Source organism: Myotis nattereri, assembly GCF_964212035.1.
Source record: "Myotis nattereri genome assembly, chromosome: 15".
In the NCBI taxonomy this organism is placed as follows: domain Eukaryota; kingdom Metazoa; phylum Chordata; class Mammalia; order Chiroptera; family Vespertilionidae; genus Myotis; species Myotis nattereri.
This window is the reverse complement of record NC_138090.1, coordinates 14,685,772-14,702,793: the sequence shown is the minus strand read 5'-3', so window position 1 is coordinate 14,702,793 and position 17,022 is coordinate 14,685,772. Positions and strand designations below refer to the sequence as shown.

The 17,022-nt window shown below is 39.3% G+C and overlaps 1 protein-coding gene across 1 annotated transcript in view; it reads right to left on the bottom strand.

Moving 5' to 3' along the window:
* Nucleotides 1-16,276, bottom strand: part of NFAT5 (nuclear factor of activated T cells 5) — a 107,466-nt gene extending 91,190 nt beyond the window's left edge. The window contains exons 1-2 of the mRNA XM_081107770.1: nucleotides 15,833-16,276; nucleotides 13,799-13,852 (exon numbers count right to left, since the gene is read on the bottom strand). Coding sequence (XP_080963896.1) covers nucleotides 13,799-13,852; nucleotides 15,833-15,905 — 127 coding nt within the window. The 5' untranslated portion in view covers nucleotides 15,906-16,276. The remainder of the gene's footprint in view (nucleotides 1-13,798; nucleotides 13,853-15,832) is intronic.
* Nucleotides 16,277-17,022: the final 746 nt, after the last annotated feature.

Genomic DNA, 17,022 nt, shown 5'->3' with positions numbered 1-17,022 from the left:
AATATACTCTGTTAAAAGGAAAAAATGAAAATAGCCTCCTTTCCACACAATTATCTCCAATTAAAAAAATTAATTCTGCCTGTTTTTAACAAATGTAAAAATATGCATTACATAAAATTCACCATTGTATCCATTTTTGAAAGTGTACAATTCAATGGCATTAGCTTCATTCACAATGTTGTGTGCAACCATCACTATTTTCCATTTCCAGAACTTCATCATCTAAAACAAACTCTGCCCCATTAAACAATAACTCCACATTGCCCTCTTCACATTTTTCACTGGTGACCACTGTTCTGCTTTCTGTCTCTATTCTAGATACCTCATGGAATCATACAATATTTCCACCACCACCCCCCCTTTTTTTTTTTTGGTCTGGCTTATTTTATTTAGCATGTTTTCAAGGTTCATCCATGTTTTAAGATGTATCAGAATTTCATTCCTTTTTTAAGGGGAAATACTTGTGTATATACCACATTTTATTTATACACTCATCTGTTGATAAGATACTTGGCTTTAGTATATACTCCCAGAGTTGTAAAACAATCACAACAATAAATTTTAGAACTTTTGTATCACCACCCCCACTCAGAAAAAACCAAGCCCCTTAAATATGATCTCTCCCCAACCCTCAACCTACCCCTAGGAACCACTTATCTACTTTATGCCTCTATAAATTTGCCTACTCTGTACATTTCATATAAATGGAATCATACAATACATAGTTATGATCAGCTTCTTTCACTTAGCATGTTTTCACATTCATGTTGTAGCATGTACTAGTAATTAATTCCTTTTTATGGCCAAATATTCTTCTATTAAATGGGTGTGTCACATAAGAAATATCAGGCAAAGACAAATACTGTATGATCTCACTTATATATGTAATCTAAAAAAAACAAAAAGTAAAGAACTGAACTCATAAATACAGAGAACAGATTGATGGTTGCCAGAAGCAGGGGGCTGGGGCAGAAGAGGGTGAGCAAAATGGGCGAAGGTGATCAATGGTACAAACTTCCAGTTATAAGAGAAATAAGTTCTGGGATTGTAATGTACAGCATGGTGACTATAGTTATCAATACTGCATTGAATATTTAAAAATTGCCAAGGAAATATATGTTTAAAGTTCTTGTCACAAGAAAAAATATTGTAACTACTAGTATATGTGGTGATGGATGTTAATTAAAGTTACTGTGGTAATCATTCCCAATATGTACATATATCAAATCATTATGTTATATATCTAAAACTAACACAATGTTAATATATCAATTATATCTCAAAGATGTTTCTTCAATTACAAAAAATGTATCAACCATAGGAGTAAAATGACAAAAAAAAATACCAAAAAAACAAAACTCCAAACAAACACCCCCCAACTCTTCTGGACTTAAAAATCTCCTCATGCAAGCCCTGGCCTGGTGGCTCAGTTAGTTGGAGCATTGTCCCTACACCAAATTGCGGGTTCAATTCCCATGCAGTACACATATATAGGTTGCGGATCCCCGTCAGGTACATATGGGAGGCAATCCATAGATGTTTATCTCTCACGTTAATGTCTCCCCCGAACCCCGACCCCTTCCTCTCTCTAAAAATCAAGAAACATATCCTTGGGTGAGAATTAATTAATTAATTAAAAATTACACAATTCAAAGACTAATTCCTAGCATAAAAATAAAATGTTTAAAATTAACTCTCAACACAATTATTCCAAAAGTAGTGGAAAACACAAGCTTGATAGTCCCAAATCAATGTTTTATATGCTACACTCACTACTCTTAGAACTGTGCAGAAATTAAAAGCTAAAAAATTTTCATGTAGTGTTTCTGCATGAAATAGATAGATATATGTATTTAAAAATCTACCTATAAATAATACTGTTAAGTCCTACTTCCCATTGACTTATGTTTCTAAAGTGAAGTTTGTTCCTGGAATATGACAGTTAAAAATTACAAGATTAATTTAATAGTTGTTGTGGGTTGGGATTTGACAGGAGTGATCCTCACATATACCCACACATATACCCCACTTCACTCTACTAAAAATCTTGGGAAAAGTATTCTAGTAAGAGACTTGAGATGATATTGAGCAAATAGTTCTATGTCCAATTTCACAATCACCTATTAATTGATTATTCTGTTCTGTGGGGCACAAACTTTTGAAAACCCTTTTTAAAATTAAGACCCACCTCTCCCTAAAAATCCTCCCAAATATAGATGAAAAAAAGTCCTGTTGGGAAAATTTATATTTTCTGATAAAGGTGCCAGACATTTTTTTATGCTACAAAACTAAGGTCACATCTCCAGCTTTCTCAATTACCCTTGGTGGTATTATTACCTATTAATTTAACTAACCATTCTAGAGTCTCTTTTTTTCCAGTCTGTAATATAAGTTCTCTTAAGAGAACTTTTGCTCTCTATATTACATAGTCATATATTTTGTCCTAAGCTGCCACTTTCATGCTTCAAGAGAACATTCTTATTTGAATTCTAGAGGCCCAGTGCATGGAATTTGTACATGGGTAGGGACCCTAGCAGCTGCTGGCTGCCAGCAGGGGCTGGCCAGGGGGAGGGGCCATGGGCAGTCATCCCCGTCCCATGGTCGAACTCCAGGTGGAGGGGACAATTTGCATATTAGACTTTTATTATATGGATTAGTGAACAAATCCACCTCCATTCTCATCTTAATTACTTAGATTTTTATCTTTACAAACTAAGTAGCTCCAGTTCTTTAAAGGCCTAGATTCCCATCGATAGTTCTTTTAATACAATTATTATATCAAATGAAGCTTTCTACATGGTTGTATATGCTAGGTGCACCAGTAAATAAGACGGATTTTTTTCAATAGATGGAGTTACGCATGTTTATATGCAATTTGATATGTATGCTATTTTGTTGTATTGACAACAAGCTTCAAAACTTCATATGTCAAATTTGCTGAAGGTGTTAACATCAAAGATATTTTTACACTTAAAAATGTTGAATTCAGCCGAAACCGGTTTGGCTCAGTGGATAGAGCGTCGGCCTGCAGACTGAAAGGTCCCAGGTTCGATTCCGGTCAAGGGCATGTACCTGGGTTGCGGGCACATCCCCAGTAGGAGATGTGCAGGAGGCAGCTGATCGGTGTATCTCTCACATCGATGTTTCTAACTCTCTATCTCTCTCCCTTCCTCTCTGTAAAAAAATCAATAAAACATATTAAAAAAAAATGTTGAATTTTGTGCCAAAAAAAGAGCATTTGTGGTAAGTTTTAATTCATTACTTTATTTTGAAGAAAAGTTGAATACTTCAACTTTATTTTGAAGAAAGCTGCTGAATACTTCAGGAAGCTTATGGTGAACATGCTCCATCTCAAGATATTTGTGAACGTTGGTTTAAATGCTTTAAAAGCAATGATTTCAATGTGAAAGACAAAGAATGTCCAGGTAAACCGAAAAGTTTGAAGACCAACAATTACAAGTATTATTGGATTAAGATGCGTGTCAAACTCAAAAACAACTTGCAGAAAGATTAAATATTGCTCAGCAAACAATTTCCAATTGTTTACAAGCATTGGAAAAGATTTTAAAGGAAAGAAAATGGGTGCCACATCAAATGAACGAAAGACAAATTGGAAAACCGAAAAGTCATCAGTAAAATGTTGCTTCACAGCACGAAAGAAGTCTTTTTTGCATCGAATTGTGACTGGCGATGCAAAGTGGATTTATTTTGAGAATCCCAAACGCACAAAATCATGGGTTGATCCAGGTCAACCATCAACATTGATTGTAAGGACAAATCGCTTCGGAAAGAAAACAAATGCTCTGCGTTTGGTGGGATCAGGAAGGTGTGGTGTATTATGCGCTTCTAAAACCAGGTGAAACCGTTAATACTGATTGCTACCGACAACAAATAATCAATTTGAACCACGCTTTGATCGTGAAATGACCAGAATGGGCCAGAAGACACAGCAAAGTAATTTTGCTTCATGATGACGCACCATCACACACTTCAAAACCAGTTGAAGACACATTAAAAGATCTTGCCTGGGAAGTATTAACCCACCCGCCGTATTCACCAGGCCTTGCTCCTTCAGATTACAACTTGTTCCGATCAATGGCACACGCACTTTCTGAGCAGCACTTCAAAACGTACGAAGTGGAAAATTGGGTCTCTGAATGATTTGCCTCAAAACAATAAAAGTTCTATTGGAACGGTATCCACAAATTACCTGAAAGATGGGGAAATGTGTAGCTAGTGATGGACATTACTTTGAATAAAGCACTTTTGATGTTTCTCTTGAAATTATCGTGTTTTCTTTGATTACAAAATTCGCATTATTAACCGGTACACCTAGTAACTAGAGCACAATTCTCTCAGACCTCCAATACCATTCCTTCCTTCTTTTTTGGATGTGATATTCATTCATTTATTCATTTATTTAATAAATATCAAGCCCCTTTCAGGTATTGAGCACGTGTGTGCCAGATGCTATGAGAATGCAATGTATAGTCGCTGCCACTGAGAAAATCCCCATCCAGTATAACTTTTAAAACAAAACTGATTTCACTAAATGTTTTTTATGGTTAATTGCAGCTTTAATTCTGTGGCTATTTTATAGTTAATTACCTTAGCATGATTTGGGTCTCTTTTTCTGTATACATGCATAATCTACGACTTCAAAATTAAAGCTCTCCTAAGTTTTGATAGACCTATCCTCAAATTATTTCCATAACTTTATTACCACTTAAAACAATGATTAAAAAGAATAAAATACTTTACAATAAATATTTTAAAAACAAGTGTAACATTTATAGTCTGAAAACTATAAAACATGTTTGAAAGAAATTAAAGAAGACCCAAATAAAAGGAAGACATCTCATGTTCATAGACAGGAATATTTAGTATTATTAAGATGGTAATACTCCTCAAACTGACACATCAAGTCAATGCAATCCCTACTAAAAATCACAGCTCATTTTTTGTTTGAAGAAATTGAGAAGCCGATACTAAATTCAAATGGAAATTCAAGGGACTCTGAATAGCCAAAATATTTTCTTTTAATTTAAATTCTTTATTGTTTAACATATTATATGTCTCCTTTTTCCCCCACTCACATCTCCCCAGCCTCCCCCAATGCCACAACAATCTTTTAAGTGAAGAACAAAGTTAGAGGACTCATCCTTCCCAATTTTAAAACTTATTTCAAAGTTATAGTAATTAAGACAGTATGATACTGCTATAAGGATGAGCATAAAGATGAATGGAAAAGAATTTAGAATCCATAAATAAACCCATATATCTATGGTCAATTGATTTTTCTTTTTTCTTTTTTAAATATATTTTATTGATTTTTTACAGAGAGGAAGGGAGAGAGATAGAGAGTTAGAAACATCGATGAGAGAGAAACATCAATCAGCTGCCTCCTGCACATCTCCTACTGGGGATGTGCCCGCAACCCAGGTACATGCCCTTGACCGGAATCGAACCTGGGACCCTTCAGTCCGCAGGCCCACGCTCTATCCACTGAGCCAAACCGGTTTCGGCATTGATTTTTCAACAAGGGTACCAAGACTATTAAATGGGAAACAAGTATTTTCAACAAATAGTGTTAGGGCAAATGGATATCCACATGCAAAAGAATTAAGTTGGAGCCCCTACGTCACACCGTATACAAAAATTAATTCAAAATGATCAAAGACCTAAGTGTAAGAGCCAAGACTGTAAAACTTTTTGAAGAAAACATACAGTCCTAGCCAGTTTGTTCAATGGATAGAGTGTTGGCCTGTGAACCAAAGGGTCCTAGATTCAATTCTGGTCAAGGGCATGTACCTTAGTTGCAGGCTCCTCCCTGGCCTATCCCTGGTCAGAGCGTGTGCAGGAGGCAACCGATCGTGTGTTTCTCTCACATCCATGTTTCTGTCTTTTCCTCTCTCTTCCACTCTCCGTAAAAATTAATGGAAAAATATCCTAGGGTGAGGATTAACAAAACAAAACCAAAAAAACACCATACATATATAAATCTTCATGACCTCAGATTAAGCAATGGTTTCTTAAATATGACACAAAGCATGAGCAACACAACAACAAAAATAGAAAACGTGGATTTCAACAAAATTAAAAAAGTGTGCATCAAGACAATACCAAGACGGGATGGAAGGGATCAATGGGGGAAACAAAAGGGACATCTGTAATACTTTCAACAATAAATATAAATTTTAAAAAAATTAAAAAAAAAACCACAACAATACCAAGAAAGTGAAAGGACAATCCACATATTTGGAGAAAATTTCTGCAAGTCATATATCTGATAAGGGACTTGTATATAGGATAAATAAAGAACTCATACAACTCAACAATAAAAAGACAAATAATTCAATTTAAAAATGGGCAAAAATCTTAAATAGACATTTGGCTACATTGTAGAATATAAAAATATATGGTAATAAAAAAGGTCTTGTGCCCTAGCCAACTTGGCTCAGTGGATAGAGCGTCAGCCTGCGGACTGAAGGGTCCCAGGTTCGATTCTGGTCAAGGGAACATGCCTGGGTTGCGGGCTCAATTCCCAGTAAGGGGCATGAAGGAGGCAGCTGATCAATGATTCTCTCTCATCATTAATGTTTCTATCTTTTTCTCCTTCTCCCTTCCTCTCTGAAACCAATAAATATATTTTTTTAAAAAAAGGTCCTATTACCTTTTGTCCTTTATAAAATAGCTTTCCTTTTTTGAAAGTTATAGTACTTGAACAATGAAAATAAAGAGTGTCCACTGTATAAACCCATTTATATGAAACTAGAGGCCCAGTGCACAACATTTGTGCACTGGTGGTGGTGGGGGGGGGGGGAGGTCTCTCAGCCCTGCCTGCACCCTCGTGCAGTCTGGGAGCCCTAGGGGGATGTCTGACTGATGGTTTAGGCCTGCTCCCCAGAGAGAGGCTCCTGCCACCGCTGCTGCACTCCCCAGCTGTAAGCCTGGCTCAGGGATTCTGGCTGAGTGGCACTCCCCCTGTGGGAGCACACTGACCACCAGGGGGCAGCTCCTGCATTGAGCATCTGCCCCCTGGTGATCAGTGCACGTCACAGCGACTGGTCATTCTGCTGTTCAGTTGATTTGCATATTACCCTTTTATTATGTAGGATTCTTAAAAAGGCAAAACTAATCTATGATAAGAAAAACAGATCAGTACTTGCCTGAGGGGCTGGAGTGGGCAAAATTGATTATAAAAAAACAAGAGGCAGCTTTATGGGGTAACTGAAATGTTCTGTACCTTGTGTATGGTAATTACACAAATGTATGTACTTGTAAAAAATTCAAGGATCATTTAAAATAGGTGTAATTCTCTACCTGTATAAAGATGGTTTGTTTGTTTGTTTGTTTTGAAAAAAAGAAGATAAAGAGAAGATAGAAGTAGTAACAGCAAAACCAACAAGCAACAGGTAGAATACCATGAGAAAATCAAGACATGCATAGGAGAAGATTAAAAAAAAAAAAAGGTGGGGGTGGGGGTTTGAGGAAGAGAGAAGACAATGAAAAGAAAAACCAAAGCAAATTAATAAGGGCCTATGCAAAATATTGCTATTCATATAGCATTTCATAGTTTTCAAAGTCCTTTAACATTATTTCAGTTGTTCTTCCTCAAAACTCTTAAGTTAAGCAAGACAGATAATGTCTCTGACAAAGAAAAGGAATGCTTACACAAATTTCTACAAGGTCTCAAGGTCAAACTAGAAATAAAATTCTTTTTTTTTAAATACCTAACACAGTATTTCCAGAAAGTTCAGAAGCAAAGACCAACCATATCAAGAAATAAAACCAACTCTTAAGGCTCTATTACAGTGGTTCTCAACCTTCCTAATGCCACAACCCTTTAATACAGTTCTTCATGTTGTGGTGACCCCCAACCACAAAATTATTTTCGTTGCTACTTCATAACTGTAATTTTGCTACTGTGATGAATCGTAATGTAAATATCTGATATGCAGGATGTATTTTCATTGTTACAAATTGAACATAATTAAAGCATAGTGATTAATCACAAAAACAATATGTAATTATATATGTGTTTTCCCATGGTCTTAGGCGACCCCTGTGAAAGGGTCGTTCGACCGCCAAAGGGGTGGCAACCCAAAGGTTGAGAACCGCTGCTCTATTATTACTGTTTTTTCTGCTGCTCATTTCTTCTCAAACTTAAGCTCTGAAATATACCAGCAGAAATAGGTTAAAATGATTACTATGCTTCCATAAAATTACTACCAAAAAAAAATCAGAGCTCTGCCCAGCTGGCATGGCTCAATGGTTGAACGTTGACCTATGAACCAGGAGATCATGGTTTGATTCCCAGTCAGTGCAGGGCATGCAGGAGGCATTTGATGCTTCTCTCTCTCTCTTCCTCTCCCTTCCTCTCTGAAATCAATAAAAATGTTTTAAAAAATAAAAATAAATCACAGCCCCATGGCATCCTCCATTTCTAAAGTAATTCTCCTTAGGTTATGGCTTACCCTTGCCCTATTTTTTATTTCTGAGTACCATCATCAGTCAAGACAGAGATGGTTCAACCAGTGATGTGCTTCAGTTAAATCTTAAAGACATCCATCAAGCTAGGCAATGATTTGCTAATTTTGAGTGTTAAAATATTCTCCCAAAGGGTCATCATCATATTCTTCACTGGTTTTTACTGTGGCTTATAGAATTTCTCACATTACTTTATAGAAGCTAAAGAATCCTATTTAAAGTACTAATTATAAATTTTATGTAAGAAAGTCAGAATAAGCTAAAAATTCTAGGATAAAATTGTCAGGTTTCAAATTCCAGCTTTCTCCACTAGCTATATGACCTTGGGAAGTAAATCTCCTGTTTGCTCATTTATGAAGTAGGGATATCAATACTATCTCATAATATTTTTCTGAAAATAAAACGTGAAAAACATCTATAAAATGCTGATACTCATACCTGCTCAAAAATGTTTTCAATTATAACAACACTGATTTATTACTCTTCCTTCTCTTTAACTACTAACACTGCTTCTTTTAACATGTCCTACAAAGGTTGCTTTAAACAGATTTTTTAAACTAAAGGTAAATCTATAAAGATAAGAATAATCAATAACTTAGCTCACCATTAGAAACTTTTCTGTTCTTTCCTTACCTTCAAAACCAAGTACCAAATGTACTAAAAGACTAACCGTAACGTTTCTGAATGAGAAAGACACAATGCTGGTCCGTGGCTGGCCAGAAGTAATAATCATCACCGATGTATCAAGTAAATACAGTATTCCTCCCTTATCCAAGAGGGATTATGTTCCAAGACCCCTAAGTGGATGCCTGAGACCTCAGATAATAATAAACCCTATCCATTACTATGTTTTTTCCTATACATGCTTACTTATGAGAAAGTTTAATTTGTAAGTTAGGGACAATAAGAGATCAACCACAATAACTAAAATAAAATAGAATGATTATAACAATATATTGTAATAAAAGTAATGTGGACATGATCTCTTTCAAAATATATTAAGTAAAGAATTTATATATTGTATATAAATTATCATATATAATTTCCCATTTAATATTTTCAGACTATGGCTGACTACAGGTAACTAAACCCAGAAAGCGAAACCATGGACAAGGTGGGACTACTGTATTAAAAACAGAAGCAAGAAAGTGAAGTAAGTCAGTCAGAGAAAGACAAGTATCACATGATCTCATTCATATGTGGAATCTAAGTAAGAAAATAAACTGATGAACGGAGTAGATCCAGAGATATGGAAGCATAGAATAGAGTGTGAAATCTTGGAGGGAAGGCGGGGGAGGGTGGGTGGGTGGGAGGTAATCAACCAAGGACCTTGTATACATATATGCATGGCCCATGGACACAGACAATGGGGCAGTGAGGGTCTGGGGCGGGCTGGAGGAGGTCAATGGGGGAAAAAAGGGGGCACATGTAATACTTTCAACAATAAAAAATTATTTTAAAAAAAAGAAGAGAAAAAAGTCTATTTTTCAATAGTTATAAATAAAAGTACCTGAAAATCACATTTTCAGTTCAAATAATCAAAAATATAGATCCTTTAACACAACACCAGGTTTTATTTATATTTGGAAGCAGAAATCATTATCTGTAGTCAATCCATAAAGAAAATGTCTACCTTTTCATTCAAGTATAAGTTTATAATTAGTGTATTATACCCTTGTTATACCTTTTATTATACCTTTTATAACGTTGATTTTTATTAAAACAGCAAATAAAAGAGTCATGAATCTCCTTTATGTAACTTGAAATAAAATCTTAACAACAAGGCAATAAGTTTAATAGGCAACATTTCTATTGGAGAATGCCTTTTATCTGAGTGCTAATGCAAACAAGACTATCCTCTGTCACTACATTAATCGGGCCCAACTGATCTATCAATTCGATCTTTTCTTTTTTCTAACTACCTGTTAATTCTTAATAGAAAACAACCTGATGAGTTAACTTTTTCTAATAAAAGTGGCATTTATACAAGGTGGGGCAAATAAACAGTTTATTATTGTATTATTATTTATTAGTCATTGTATTATTCTCCATATGAACAATTATAAGCCTACTTTTGCCCCACCCTGTATATTATATTAATTATAATAAGAAATGTTTTTCTGTACTACCATTTTCAAGTTTTAGGGGACTCCTAGAATAATTACAGTATAGTCAAGAATCAATTAAGAGCAGGCCAAGAACCATCTGATTAAACATGAATTTCTATCCTCTTAATGTAATAAAAAATAGAATTCTAGGATAGAAGAGAAATCATGAAAGCAGAGTTTACTAGTAGAAAGAAGCACAAAAACAAATAGTAGGAAATCAGAGAGACAGATCCTAGAAGCAAGAAGTTGGGAAAGTCCTGGCCGGTGTGGCTCAGTTGGTTGAGCACCTCTGCACAGAGAGGTCACTGATTCAATTCCCAGTCAGGGCACAGGCCCAGCTTGTAGGCTCAGTACCCAGTAGGGGGCATGCAAAAGGCAGCCACATCAGTGTTCATCTCTCTCCCTCTTCCTTCCTTTCTTTCCAAAAATTAATATAATCATATTTTAAAAAGAAAAAAAAAGCCCAGTTCTGCAGCCATATATCCAAAATTCTGCATGTTCGGATGAACTAGGTATGATTTTGTCACATGTTTGAATTTCATTTTCATAATTATTTCGATAATGATACTTTTAGTTTATTAGGTATATATCAATAGATTAATAGATACTAAACAAGAAAAGAATCCAACAGATTATTTTTAATGTTAAATATTTTTTTAATCCTTTCCAATAAGATATCATCATACATTCACATGTAAAAAAGTTATTGGCCTAACTACCTTACTAACACAGACCCAAGGAAAAGAAATAAATCAGGCCTAATGGCAATTCAGAAATATTCCATAAAGTCAGTAAGACACTGCTACTATTGCAGGCTCGGTCCAACGTGCAGGAGGCAGCCAATCAATGGTTCCCTCTCATCGTTTATGTTTTTATCTTTCTCTTCCTCTCCAGTCTTCTCTGAAAATATGTTTTTTTAAAAATGTTTTAAAAAAAACAAGTATTTCCATTTGTGAACTATAAAGCATAATTATGCATTATACTATATCAAAGAGGTAATGGGTAGTAAAAAAAATTTTTTAAAGTAGTTTATTTTCCCCTAAGTCACTGTAATATTTCATATTTTCTTTTTAAATTTTCCAATCTTAAATGTATAATTCATACTAGGATGTATCATATTGGTGTTTAGTTCTTATTTAACCAGTTAAGATTCATCATATAATCAAATTCATGCTATTATAAACATCTTTAATTTTTAACCCATTTTTATTACTTGATTTTTCCAATTTGCTTATTTTTCTTGTTTTATCTGATTTTCTACCATGGTATCTTACATCTCTATATTTCTAGAATGACCTCTTAATCTTATTTGTATACTTCCACTTAGTTTAATTTTTATCTTTTTTTATATGACAAACAATACATGCCATAATAAATATTTTTCAATACAGAAGGTGTAAGAAATGGTACCTTCTTCTCTGTAGTTGAACTTTTTGTCTAGGTACTCCAGAGAAGAATCCTAGCCTTCAAATCTGAACACCATAACTGTAAATCATCTTTTTTAAAAAATATGTACAAACTATCTTCTTTAAAGGTAGGGAAAATGCAAAAATAGAATAGATATTTCTATCTCTCTATTCCTCTCCCTTCCTCTCTCCCTAAAAATCAATAAAAAACGTATTTTAAAAAATAGCTAGACTTTCCCTTTCCCACTGTCAGTCAATCACCAAATTAAATTGAAAAAGCAGAAGCATGATTATGCATGGTGACCTAGTTAACTAGACATTGTGGTGATCCTTTCCCAACATATACAAATATCTAATCATTACATTGTACATCTTAAACCAATTCAATGTTATATATCAAACCATAACTCAATTAAAAAAAATATTAATTTCCTATCTTTAAGGAAAAAAAGGTAGCAGCAAGAAAGATCAGCATTGCCCTAGCTGGTTTGGCTCAGTGGATAGAGCATACGCCTGCAAACTGAAGGGTCCCAGGTTCGATTTTCATACTAATATTTATCTATGGGCTTCTTATAAGTATAATCAATAATTTGAGAACCTTTTATATGCAATAAGCATTTTCGTACACATTAGCTCACTAAATTTAAGTGATTATGTACATTTTTATGGATAGACTATTAAAGTTTTTAGAGGTAAAATTATTTGCCAAGGTCACAGAGCTAATCAATAGTCAAATCTGGTATTCAAATTTAAGCTCAATTACAAAACTCACATTTTTCTCCATTATACCAGACTACCATTTAGAAAGCAAACACCTACACTTAAGTCAAACTTAAATATTTAGGGCCTTTTTTAAGTGGGCTACATTTAAGAATCTGAACCCTACCCCCAAAGGGCACGGGTTACATATATATTGTATAATGGCAGCTTGGCTTTAGGTAAAGAGCACCAACTAAAATACAAAAAGCATGGTTTCTGCTACTGTATGACTCTCCTCCCCCTCCCCACCAAGTCTCTTAATTTCAGCCTTAGGTTACTCATCTTTACAATGGGGAAATGAATATCCTTGCAGTCCAATTCTAGGATTATAAGAGTCAAAGATAATATATGTGAAATCGCTTCAAAAACTACAAACACAACACAACTAGAACCTTTTTTGTCTTAAATTGCTAAAAACAACACCAAATAAAGTTTTCTGAAGTAATCGGTCAGTTGTTTTAATTATTCTACATAGTATATTAGTGTTTCCAGAATGTTCTAAAACCCTTTCTTCTAAGCATAGTTTAATCATCATCTCTATTACTTGGCTTTCCTCATCTTTAAAAATAATGCAATAGTAATGACATCAATGCTTTTGTAATAAATAATTAATATATCATTTTGAAATACTTAGCATATAAAAGTTGTGAATTTTCAAACTAAATATGTGTTTGGTGTCACTCTTAGTTTCATGATCTTGTTTGAGCTTTTTCATATTCAGTTTGTTTGTAAAAAGCTATTTATTAATATCTGGAATTCTAAGGTAGATCACCCAACACATAATTTTTAATGATTTTGGGGGGGATAAAGAGGAGTTAGAGGCTTCTCAAAGCAGATACAACAGCTAACAATCACATCAAACACAGAAACAAAACCCACTGAAACATTCAGCTGCTCTAAAAGAAGGATCAGGCTCTTTAAGAGAAAACTACATTGTATGAGTTTGCAAAGTTTCACACTTTCTCGTTTAAACTCCATTTCAGAGAAAGCCTTTGCATACTCACACAATATGCTTTAAAAAGGCATTCTGCTGACCTTCCAATAGTCCAGCTCTATGAAAATTCTGGGATGGGTGTAACTTCAGAGAATCTGAAAAACACAAAAAGCATTAAGTACTTTTTATGCTGAATGATTTAAAAAAAAAAAAAAGCCAAGGATAGCATACATCTCATATAACTGCCATGTACTTTTAAGAGCTAAAGCCCATATTTGTGAACTTATTGCCTATGAAAGAAGGCTGAATTGTCTCTACAATGGTCTCTATGCTAAACTTAGATTTTCATAAAACATGTTCCATAGAAAATTATCTGATGATTACTGCACAAACGGTGTTCATGTCTTGACTGTATTTAGTACCCAATTGTACCACATGTGCCCTCCTCTAAGCATCACCATCTCTTGATAACACCTTCTGACACTCAGCTACACTTTTCAAACTACTTCAGGTAACACTGCCCACAAAGCGTCTTACAGGATGGTAACTGCCAACTCAAGTCATCGCAGCAACAGACAATGGTTCCAGTTACTAAGCAGGACTCTGTGTACAAAGCCAATCGTCAGCCTCTCAAGTCCAGTGCCTTCCGGGGCACCCCACCTCACTCCGCTTCACTTAAACAAGGTAAACACCCCAATGCGCAGCTCAGGCCCCGCTCCCTGCAAGGGGTGAAACCAGCAGATGGATACACCAGACCAAGACTGAAGTGGGAGAAACACGGGATTTCTCAGGAAGGGGGTTCATAACGGCACGCAATTTTTTTAAAAAAAAAATATGGTGAAATCCAGAGTGAACCACCCAGTTCTGTCTTTTGCCCCCTCCCAGTGGTTTCAAAGGGGGTGAAGAGAGCAGGGGGAGCATTTTGGTTTGATGCCTCCTGTACAGGGAACCTGTTCTAACACATTCTTGCGGTGCCCAGTGTAGGAATTTAACCCCAGCCGAGATCAGCTACAGTAAGAATAGCTTTCAGCGGTTCTCAACCTTCCTAATGCCGCGACCCTTTAACACAGCTCCTCATGTGGTGGTGACCCCTCAACCCTAAGACTATTTTCGTTGCTACTTCGTAACTGTAGTGTTGCTACTGTTACGAATCGTCATGTAAATATCTGATATGCAGGATGTATCTTCAGGGGTCGCGACCCACAGGTTGAGAACCGCTGTCTGTGACCCCCCCCCCCCCCTTTCAGGCTTTAGCCAGAAGAGTTTTTAAATGGAAATGTCAGTCCAATGGCCCCCCTTCCGGCCCCGCACCGGGCCCTTGAACAGCAACGAAATAGAAAATTCTCAAAGGACAGCAGCGCCTATGCCTGAGCTGTGGCACCTCTGGGACAGGAGGGAGAGGAATCAAACTAATAGAGAGAGAGAAAGAGAGAGGGAACCCCTATTTGTGCAAAAGGAGGGGAGAAGTCAGTCATGAGAAGGCCACAGAGGCAGGGAGCGAGAGAGGAGACCGACCAGCCGGGCCCCTTCCAGCGAGATGACGAGGAAAGGCAGGACGCCTGGTCGCGGGGGGCCGTCCCAGCGAGGGGAGGGAGCGGACTAGGCCGGAGGGAGAGGGGGCCAGACGGCGAGGCACAAACAACCTGGAGGGGGAGGAAAATGGTGCCCCTGCCCGGGCCGGCCCCAGGCCCCGCCGCCTGTCTGGGGGCAACTTTGCTGGGGAGGATGGTGCCGGGAGGGGAGCCGCGGCCCCACGCATCGCGGCGGCCCCAGCGCCGGGCCCAGGCCGGGGTGAGCCCCGACCGGGGGGGTCGGGGGAGGGAGGAGGCCGGCGCTGGCCGCTCGAGGAGCGGGGCCGGGCCGGACGGACAGCGGGGGACGGACGCTCGGAGCGACCGGTGCAGCGGAGACCGGGGGGCCGACTGCTTTGGGGCCCGGAGCGGCCGGCGGCTCCGCGGGGGAGGGGCCGCCACTCCTCCCCGCCGCTTCCAACGTCTCCCACCCCCTCGGACGCTCCCCGCCCCCCCTTTCCCCAGGTCAGGCCACCCCGGCCCGGGCTCGGCCGGCAGTCCCCGCTCCGGCCGAGGACCCTCGGGTCTCCCGGGGCCGCCTCCCCGCCCCCACGCCCCGCTCACCTCGCGAGTACAGGGACTTGGGCGATTCCAGGTCTAGGTCCGCGCTGAGCAAGGAGATGAAGTCCGAGGGCATCGCAGCTCGACCCAGCCCGGCCCGAGGGCAGCGGGAGGGGGGGAGCGGCGGTGGCGGCGGCACCTCCTCTCCGGGACCGCGGGCACCGAACCGGGGGCGGCGAGGCGAGGGCAGCTGCCGCCGCTGCCGCTGCCGCTGCCTCCTCCTCGAGGGCAGTGACTTCAAGCGGGCCGAGGAGCGAGGAAACTGCGTCAGGGCGGACGGGAAACTCCACAGGGACTCAATCCCGGAGCGCCAGGAGAGGGGTTCAGGGCGGGGAGAGGGAGGGAGAGGAGCCAACGGGTCCGTGTGGTGCTGCTCTTCAGAGAAAACTGACGGTCGCCTCCGCCGCCGCCGCCACCGCCGCTGCCGCTGACAGGAATCTGAGCTCCGCCCCCCGCGGGGCACTGCGCAGGCGCGGAGGGGGGGCGCGCCAAAGAGGGGAAGAGCCGCGGCGGCCCAGCGGAGGGCGGGGAGGCGCGCCGTGGAACAGCATCAACAAGGGCTTTGCTTCCTGCCGCTGCTGCCCGGGCTGCTGTTCCCCAGCCCGGAATAGGTCCCGCCGGCTGGGAGGGAGGGAGGGAGGGAGGGAGGGAGGGAGGCTGGGAGGTGTCCGCGCCTGGTGGCGGCGAGCCTGAGGCAGCCGGTGCAACACCGAGCTGAGCGCTAGAGACAGACCCAGGCAGCCCGAGGTGCCAGCGCCCGGAGGGAAGGGACTCCAGAGCTGGCGTGGCTGGGGCGGTGGCTCGGGGTCCCGCAAGGGAATGGAGTTTCGTCGCTTGGACAGTCACCAGACCTTTGGGTTCATAGCATTGTCTAAAAGAATTGGCCAAAGGACTGTCCAACTCGTTTCTTAATTAGGAAATGGCAGACCACATTCTAAAAACCTCCAGTTATTGGTTGCTTTTCATTAAAGTACCTTTGCACCATCCCTTGCTCTTCCCCTACCCCATCCAGCCCAATGTCCTTAGAGGCTGGACATTAAAACACGCTCACGCGCGCGCACGCACACAATAACAACAACAACAACAAAGATACTTCTGATGGTGCTGGGGCGACCTGGTTTGTTCTGAGGGGGAGATAGAAGACCATTAAAAAATGGGACCATATGAATCCACCTGGCTGTTTTAGAGGGGAA